Source organism: Echinops telfairi, unplaced genomic scaffold (genome assembly GCF_000313985.2).
Source record: "Echinops telfairi isolate 266 unplaced genomic scaffold, ASM31398v2 ScPeMD7_4;HRSCAF=17, whole genome shotgun sequence".
Taxonomy (NCBI): domain Eukaryota; kingdom Metazoa; phylum Chordata; class Mammalia; order Afrosoricida; family Tenrecidae; genus Echinops; species Echinops telfairi.
In genome coordinates, this window is record NW_022103900.1 from 16,975,124 (window position 1) to 16,984,844 (window position 9,721).

Below are 9,721 nucleotides of genomic sequence, written 5' to 3' on the forward strand. Positions count from 1 at the left end.
TTCCCTCCTAGTATTGCCACTGTCACCCTTGGTCCTGAGGGGTTCATCTGTCCTAGATTCCCTGCGTTTCCAATTCCCATCTGTACCGCTGTGCATCCTCTGGTCTAACCAGGTCTGCAAGGCAGAATTGGGGTCATGGTAGTTGGGGGGTCAGCACATTTTTAATGTTATTTTTGTGGTAAAATTAGGTGCCTCGGCTGATATTCGGGTTGGCTTCTACATGAGTATATATGGTACCTTTATGCAATCTAATTTTTGAAAATGTCTAATTTTCCCAGATTTATACTTTGGACATTCCACGTTCTAGTTATTAATAAGTGCTAGCAGCTGTGGCTTCTCTGTTTGAGCTGTGCCACACCATCAAATGAAGGTCCTTGAAAGCTTTGTTCTATCCACATCATTATGGCTGACTCTAATTTGAATACTTTACAACCTGAGGGGGCTCATAATCTGTTACTCCATAATACCCCTTTGCTATTCGTCAAGTTTTTAGTGGCCAAATTTTCAGTAATGGACACCTCTAATTTCTTCCTAGCTTGTCGTAGTCTGGAACCTCCACTGACACCCGTGTCCAACCATAGCTGACCCTGCTGGTATGTGACATACCGGTGGCATCAATTACAGGATCACAGCAGCATGCAAACCTCCACAGTATGACAAACGGATGAAGGAGTAGGTGAAAAATGTAGTATGATGGTGGTGCTATTGGGTAACCGTTAAGATTTCTAACTTCGAGGTTGAAGATTCAAACTCACCGGCCACTGTGAGACTACCTGCTCCTATAAAGATTTACCAGCCTCCAGAATCCTATGCTATGAGTTGGAATTTACTCAATGGCAGTGGGATGCAGCAACTTGGAGACAATAAATTAAAGTGCTCAGTTACATTGAGGGAAAAAAAGGTAAAGGAAAAAGATGTTTAAATTAATTTCATCAGTAACACCAAAAACCCTCAAACTCACTGTCATTGAGTCAATGTTGACTCATAGCCACCCCCTATGGGTTTGCGAGACTGTAACTGTTTACTGGAGTAGAAAGTCCAGTCTTCTCACGCAGAGTGGCTGGTGGTGGCTTCAAACTGCTGACCATGAGGATTGCAGCCCAAGTCAGAACCACTACACCACCAGGACTCATATTTCATCAGTAATAGGAGAGAAGGAAACACAGTGTGTGCTTGTATGTATTCAACGCATATGCTTAGAAAGGTAAACATTCATTCAGGGAGACACGTTAGCTGGTGATTGGGCTGAATGAGGGTAAAAGAGGAGTTTGTTGAGACTTTCTCTTCTAATTACAGATTCTGATATCTTGGACATGAATCAGGAGAGCAGTCCCTGGAAAAGACACCTTGCCTAGTAACATAGAGGGTTAGTGAAAAAGACGAAGACCCTCGATGAGATGGATTGACATAGTTGCAGAAAATATGGGCTTAAATATAGCAATGATTGTGAAGCTGGTCCAGGACTGGGTAGTACTTTTTAAATAAAGTGCTGTTTTGATTTAGGTAGGATTGCTATGCATCAGATCCAACTGAATGGCACCTGACAAGAAGAGCAGCTAACCTCTCTCTTTAAGCACTGTTATGTATGCTTCTCCACTGTTGGGTAAGTACTAGCCTGCTCACCATCAGCAGCTCTCAGGGAGAAAGATGAGGCTGTCTGCTTCCACAAAGAGTTGTAGCTTCAAAAATCCTCTACAGGGTCACTAGGAGTCAGAAACCAATCAATGGCGGTGAGTTTTGGGTTGTGTGTTACTTTTAAAATACCATGTAGAAAATGAGTTAAAGATAAATCTCATTTGAACAAATCGAACATAAATTTCATATCATATGGGAAACCCTCCATAAGAAAGTCCAGAGGGAATAGCTACACACTATCAGGGACCTGTATCTTTCTGAGTTAATCCAAGAGGCATTTGATGAGAATTCTTGAGTTCTGCCCCTTTCTCATGAGGATATAAAAATCATGGCAGCAAAGGGAGAAATCCATATTCTTTCCCTAACATTAGTGCATGTCTACATCAGATATACTTAAATGTTGAAGCAGATCATCAAACAGCATCTCTTACAATAACTTCATGCTTGATCAGACCTGCTTGGTTAAAAAGTCTTTCACTTCAAACCAAAAAAACAACAAGACAGCTTAGAATTCCAGCCAATTCTTCTAGCATGCAAAATAACATACTTTAAACTTTAATCACTGGAGGAGCAAAGATATATTCATGACAAACTATACCCTGATCTAAATATACCTTTATGCATTAAGAATTATCAGCCTGAAAGTCAAGCCAGCCTAGTGTCCACAGTAGAAATTTTAGGAAAAAGCAGAGACGACTACCCCGTGTTCAATGCTGTGAAAGATTTCCTCCCCAGGCTTTCGCAGTGCTTCCACTCTGTACTCACCCGTCAGGCTGTCCGGCCGCGGGGGCACCATCCTCTCATAAATTTCATACTGCTGCTGTCCAAACTGGTCCATGTCATGAACAGTCCTTTGCAGTGAAGGTCCCAGGTGCTGGGGTACGGCGGTCATCCCGGAGCGTTTGGGGGATGATGACCCCACCTGGCTTTGGGCTGGGGCCGTTACTCGAGTCTGTGCATCCGTCAGGGTTAGGGGGGACCCCACTCTGGCGGTGGTTTGGTACTGAGGGGTTGGTCCGTTGGGATTGGAGGTCTGCCTGGAGGTGACAGACCCAATTCGTCGTACAGCGGTTGGGGAGCTGGGTCTCTGTGCGGAGAATGGAGAGGCTGCCCGCTGAGCGGGTAATGTCGTGGAGGAATATGCAGTAGGGTTCAGTGGTCGGGAGTCGCTCACTGATGGAGAGCCAAATCCACTACCCAGAGAAGTTCTCAGTGAGCCCCTGGAAGGAGACACGCCTGTGCTGACCACATAAGAAGGAGACTGCGCTCTAGATGGAACGGAACTCACTCTTCTCATGGCCCGACTGGCTACTGATGGCTGAGGAAAGGGGGAAAAAGAGAACAGGTTTACACAGGGTTTTGTGTCTACTGTCATTACAGACAAAAAAAAACAAACAAAAAACCAAAACAACAACAACAACAACAAAACCGCATGTAGCTCACCACAGAACGTGAGTGTGCTCTTTATTTTAGGCACTTAAATTCCCTTTCCTCTCTGCGCTTGCGAGTTGGGCCTTCCATTGTCCTCACGGAGTTTTTCTTGGTCTACTCTGTGTCTACGTGTACGTGTGCGGTTCGATCTCCACCTTTCCACTTCAGAATTTTAAAATCAATGAGTCCAAAGAGATCTGAAGACATTTAACATTTTTCTTTATATTTTTACCCTCTGGCCTATGGGTCTCTCATAATGCACCAAGTATTTTATTCCATGCACTACAAACAACTCACACATGTGAAGGGTCCCTGAGAAAAGTACTTACTTTGTTCCCCATGGTTCAAAGTTTGGCCAAGGCAATGCATTTATGCAAAACAAAAGAGATTCTTTGTTTGAATACATCCACCTAAATGTAGCTAGAGGAGGATTTGATTGTTTAGTGTTGATGGGTTGGCCTCATGAACAAAAAGAGCGTGACCCTCCAGTGTGGAACAAATGAAAGCCTGCATAGCACCTAGGGCCAACGCCTGCCTCTGTAAATTTACTCTCAAGGGAAAGTGTGGCCAGATTTTAACACTGGTAAAGCGGGACACTTGATAAAACTCATATCCTGGCGAAATAGCCACATGGCAGCCGAAAACCGTATACCCTAGCTTGTCGTCAAATATTGGGACTTTTAAAAAACGCCGTGGGATGCGGGACAAATTGCTAAAAATTGGGACTGTCCCGCCAAAAGCGGGACGTCTGGTCAGCTTACTCAAGGGAAAGTGTGGCCAACAAATGCTCCACCCAAATCTGTTTGTTCCTTTAGGTAAAGTGGTACTTCTGGTCACTAGAGACATTTTTACCTATATCCTTTTATTTAGGAGCTCTGCAACTAGCACCCCCAAATTTCTGGCAGCAAGAACAGTATTTGGGCTTATGCTGGGCTCTTTTTCTAGCCAGCTGACAGGAGTTGGAATTGACCCGATGGCAGTGAGACCAAGACTGGAAGGGAAGACAGATAGCCCTGCCATGGGTGGACCCTACTAGGAATCCATAGAGCGCTGCTCACAGCGAGTCTCGGGTCCCTTTCTGAATGCCGCAGGACAATGAAGGAGAATGGGGCTGGGAGAAGGAGGCAGGGCCCAAAGAAGGCAGGCTCAGAATGGACGACAGTCATCAGGGCACTGAGATGGAAGCCTCATGGCAGGCTCTTCTATTCACCTCGTTAGTGACTGCTGAAGTGTAGGTGCCATTACTTCCCATTCACTTTTACATGGGATGGTAAGAGAAGAAGTGAAGTAAGACCAGGACTTTGTTTCCCCTGGCCTGTCACAAGAGGATGTGTGCTTGCCTGCCGGTGACACAGGTAGCAGGGCTTGCTCAGACACCTCTTATGAGACCTCAAAACAAGAACAGGCCCCAAAGAAGAGGTTGAACAGTGCTAGGTGTTTGGAAAGTGAAGATCTGTTTTAGGGATTTACTAATAGAACTACTAACCACTAAGTAAAGAAAAGTCCACACGTGAGTGGCTGGCAACCAAAATCGGATGACACTTGTTCCAGAGAGCTAGAAAATGCACTGTCCAGAGTACTTGCAAGTCAAGCTTTAGAACCCCCCTGGCAACATATTCTTTCTGCTGTAAACACAAAATAAGCATGCCATATATTTGTTGTTGCTTTTTGAAATAAACAGGAGAGAAATGACTCCTATAGTTAAGGTGATTGCTATTCCACGTATGACTTGTGATACGTGACACTGAAATTCCCTGAGGAAGAGTGATGCTGTACACATTTAGTCTAAATCTTCTCCCTGCTTTCCCTGCAAGCAGCACACACAGCACAGGAGCCAAAATAGGATTCAAGGTGGGGAGAGCAGCTTGCAAGCCAATCACTGGTCATGAGCACAGGAGTTCCACTCCGAGGTTTCCCCTTCTCAGACTCTGAGGGCACCCGGTGTCTGTCCGTCTGTAGAATGCACCGGGAAGGCTTGCTGTAGCGTGTCTGAGGAAGCCCAGCTTGAGCTTGCCTGCTTTGATCCTCTCGTCATTTTCAATCCCAGGAGCTCATTGGAGAACAAGACAGAGAGTTACCTCGCTGGTTACTGCGGCCCAAGACGCCTGCTATTTCACTGAACCCTGGCCTGTGCTGGCGGCTGGATGGGAGACTAGCATGGCAATGGACGAGGGGCTAAGGAGGTATGCAAGTGCAGGGTATTGTTTTTGGCTAGCAAGTTGGAGAATCCTACCTTAAAAGAACAGATATTCCTACATGGCAACTTTATGTAAGCAGGTATACAGACACCTGCATTTTAGCCATAGATAAGAAATATCCTTTCATGGAATGACTCCAGTGAGGAAAGTGAACATGTTGGCTAGAATGAGCTAATTCCTTTATAGGGAAGTGTTGAATAATGTGTGCTGTGCTCTAAAAGCTTTAATATTGTTAGAAATTCAGAATTCTGCAGGGAGTGAAACATTCCACCCACTTCTGTCCTACTCACCCTGGGGACCTTTCCTCATGCCAACCAGTTACTTCCAGAAGAATTAATTTGGAATTGTATGGGAATTTAACAGAATTCAGTACTAGGAACTAATTAGTAGATGCCAATATATTTGAAGTTTCATGCCTAAGAACTCAACATCACAAACTTGAACAGTGTAAAAAATTGTTGTTACTGAATCCATTCTGTAAATTCGAAACTATTATTTGCTTTATTAGGAATACCTAATAATATAACAGACATTCAACAAGCAGAGCGTTTTTGAAAAGGTTCTTGATGTGTCGGGCTTACCTGAACCAGAGTTTGTCCTTCGGCTCTTGAGTTCCTCACTAAATGGTTATTAGTTGATGCTAGGAATGAATGCTGCTGCCTATTATCTGCCTTGCTCACACTCTGGCTGTTGTGGAAACTCCCTGCTTCCTGGTATCCACTGTCAGAATAAGAATTCATTTGTGTTGAGCTTCTTGAGTTACCCAATGATCCTGCCGAAAGGAAAGCAGCAGGAAATGGCTTTATTATGCAGTTCTAATGTTTACTGTCAACAGCAAATATTAAAAGCAAATGTCATACATAAAAGATAACACAACAGACCCTCACTTTCATGGAGAGATGTCTGCTCCGGTGAGTAGAGGGGCCCCTGTTCCGGCTCGGCCCGGATGAGATAGGTGTTGGGGTGAGCTGGGTCAGAACCTCTGGGCTTGCTTACACCAGTATTTGGCACATCTGAAGAAAGAGAAGTTCAACCAGTTAAACACAATAATAGCACTACATAAAAATGTGCTTAGCGGCGGTCACTCCTGAGGACCCCGGCTCCCGGCCCAGGTAGTTCTTTCCAGTTGGGGAAACTGAGCCCCAGAATAGGAAGGTGGCCACTGAGCCCCAGAATAGGAAGGTGGCCAGCCCTGGTTCCTGTAGCTAGCCAGAGCTTTTAACATCTCATAAGCCAAATTAGAGGAAGACTCATTAAAAACCTGTGGTGTGCAGATGACACAGCCTTGCTTGCTGAATGTGAGGAGGACTTGAAGCACCTGCTGAGGAAGATCAAGGATTGCAGCCTTCAGAATGGATTACCACTCAATGTAAAGAAGACTAAATCCTCACACCTGGACCAAGAGGTAACATGATAAACAGGAAAAGTTGACATTGTCAAGGATTTAGTCTTGCTTGGATCCACATTCAAGACTCATGGAAGCAGCAGTCAAGAGATCAAATGACGCACTGCATGGGGTAAATCTGCACAAGATCTTTTTCAAGTGTTATAAAACAAGGGTGTTACTTTGCAGACTAAGGACCCAAGCCATGATATTTTCAATGCCCTCATGTGCATGTGAAAGATGGACATTGAAAAGGAAAGACAGAAGAGTAATCAATGCATTTGAATTACGGTGCCGGTGAAGAATACTGAAAGTACCATGGACTGCCAAAAGAACAAACCAATCTGTCTTAGAAGAAGTGCAACCACAACGCTCCTTAAAAGCAAGGATGGCAGGGCTTTGTCTTTTGTACTTTGGTCATATTATCAGGAGAAAACAGTCCCTGGATGTGTTAGACTGGGTAGACTAGAGAAACAAATCCACAGAAACTCATATGTGTATGACAGAGTTTTATATAAAGGGTAAGTGTACATTAAGAAAGCATCCCAACCCAGTCCAGTCCAAGCCCATACGTCCGACATTAGCCCATATGTTGATACCGATCTACAGAGTCCTTCTCAAACTCGCAAAACCCCCGCAATGACAGACTGCAGGAGAAAAGCCAAATCAGTGAGCATGTAAGCACCTCAGCGCTGGCAGGGGTCTTTACACGGCTTCTCCAGCACCCAGAGCAGCATCAGGGTAGTTTCATGTGGTTTGCCCTCAGGAAGTCTCCCAGGAAGTGAGCCTGGCCACCTGAGGCAGAGAACTAGCTAAGGCAGCCACACATTGGTTCGACCATCAGAGCAAGAGACAGAAAAGGTGAGGCTCGCCAAGCCATTTATCTCTCTGCCCTTCAATCAATCCCACATATGTTCATTGGCCAGGCTGGCACAATAAACCTAACTATCACACTGGAGAAGGACATCATACTTGGTATAGTGGGGCAGCAAAAAAGAGGAACACCCTCAAACGGGGCATTGACGCGAGCTGCAACAGTAAGTTGAATATGAGAACAATTGTGAGGCTGGACCAGCCACGCTTCATCCTCTTGTGCACAGGCAGGGTCGTGGTAAGAACTCAACAACTACCAGGAAGCCAAATTCTTCCCTGTTCTTAAAACAAATTTTGGAACATTTGTCTGAATTTAAAAGGTATTTTGGAATGAAGAGCTTCTTTTCTTTCTCATCTATGAATATGAGATATTTTTCCTTTAAAAAATTTGCTTAAAAAGATTTTAGTACTTTTTTTTTAACCTTAAACTCCATAAGCATTTTAAATCTTATACATGCGTATATGAATATATCCCCCAATTAATCCATTTATTAGTATATTTTCCTGAATTTTATGAATGTTGTTATATTTAATGTAAGCACCACATTAACTTATACATGATATTATATCAAAATCTAAAAATTAACCTTATTCCCTCTCGGAAAGCTCACCTCTCAGGCAATTTCCACTGAGAGGATTAACATAACGTGAGGGAGAAGGGTAGCCCAAATATCTAAAAGATCTTCCATATCCCAAGGTTTTAAAATAAAAACTTACACCACCCATATTATTGAGATTAGTGATGAAATCTCTGAAGGTCAGGCCAGGTTGTAATCTTATATTTCATGTTGTCTGCAAGCAAAGAAAATCTACGCAGCGTTTTCAGTGGTACAAACAACGTTAATTTCTTAAGTCAACTGCTTCTTTTATTCCTTCTCAAATGAATACAAGCAAATCTAGCCTGACCCATCTTTTCTCTAGTGAAACCTGCCTTTCTCATTATCTTGTTTTATTCTGAATGAGACCATTTAGCCATCTTGAAAAAATAAAAAACTCCAGCTTAGTCACTCCAACTTACTTTATATACTTTAAACCTTCCTAATGGTTCTCAACCTTCCTAATGTTGCGACTCCCCAACCATAAAATTATTTTTGTTGCTATTTCATAACTAATTTTGCCACTGTTAAGAATCATCATGTAAATATCTGATAGGTAGGATATATTTTCATTGTTACACATTGAATTTAATTAAGGCATAGTGATTAATCACAAAACAGTATGTAATTATATTGTGAAATATTTATTTCTAATGACAAATCAATAAAAATTTGTCTTGAAATATGGTGTAGCATGGGTAACAGCCTTCACACCGGAACACTATGTGGGTGTATCTGCATGTGGGCGGACCCGCCTGGAGGGAGAGCAGTGTCAGAAATATGTGTTTTCCCATGGTCTGAGGGGACCCCTGTGAAAGGGCTGTTCCACCCCCAAAGGGGTCGTGACCCACAGGTTGACAACCACCGCTTTAAAGTTAGGTCTTCTTGAACTTGCTACCTATTCTCAGTTCTGTTCAAAATGTTTGCCCAGGGTCTCATTATCTTTATGACAAGCTTTTCTTTCCTCAAGGTTAGCCCTTGTGTTGCTAACACACTGTCTTTGGGAAGGCTGCTCTCCTCACATTCTGAGTTCCCACCCAACTCTAGGGAGCTCAGTCTCTCCTTCCAGACTTAAGAACAGACCTAGGGTGTGTATGGATGTGCATATGTAAAAAGGAGCTTAGAGAATGCACTAAGGGAAGTAACAGTTAAGCAGCATCCTCTTAAAACAGGAAGGCTTTTTTGGGTCTTTTTTCTTCTTCAGAGAGTCCTGCATAGTATAATGGATTACATGTTGGAAGGCTAATCTCAAGGCCAGCAGTTTGAAACTTCCAGCTACTCCTCAGGGGAAAGACAAGGCTTTCTAGTCCCATAAAGATCTATAGTCTCAAAACCCACAGGAGCAGTTCTACCGGGTCTTACAGCACCATTAAGAGTTGGAGTCAACTGATGGCAGTTAAGTTGGCATTGTCACTATTTCCGTCAATTATCAGGTAGGATCAGTGGGGGCAGGGACTTTTGAATGATTTATTATTGTAGCTTCAGGGAAGTGCATAGAACACAGAGGTGGGGGGAAGGGAAGAGGTGTTAACAAACCCAGAGACAAGGGAACAACAAGCGATCCAAATTGGTGGGGAGGTGGGTGTGGGAGACCTGGTAGGGCA

The 9,721-nt window shown here is 43.6% G+C and overlaps 1 protein-coding gene across 1 annotated transcript in view; it reads right to left on the reverse strand.

Moving 5' to 3' along the window:
• Nucleotides 1-9,721, reverse strand: part of PKP4 (plakophilin 4) — a 266,647-nt gene that overhangs the window by 65,354 nt on the left and 191,572 nt on the right. Inside the window, exons 6-8 of the mRNA XM_045298126.1 lie at nucleotides 6,152-6,277; nucleotides 5,846-6,036; nucleotides 2,401-2,953 (exon numbers count right to left, since the gene is read on the reverse strand). Of these exons, the coding sequence (XP_045154061.1) occupies nucleotides 2,401-2,953; nucleotides 5,846-6,036; nucleotides 6,152-6,277 (870 nt within the window). The remainder of the gene's footprint in view (nucleotides 1-2,400; nucleotides 2,954-5,845; nucleotides 6,037-6,151; nucleotides 6,278-9,721) is intronic.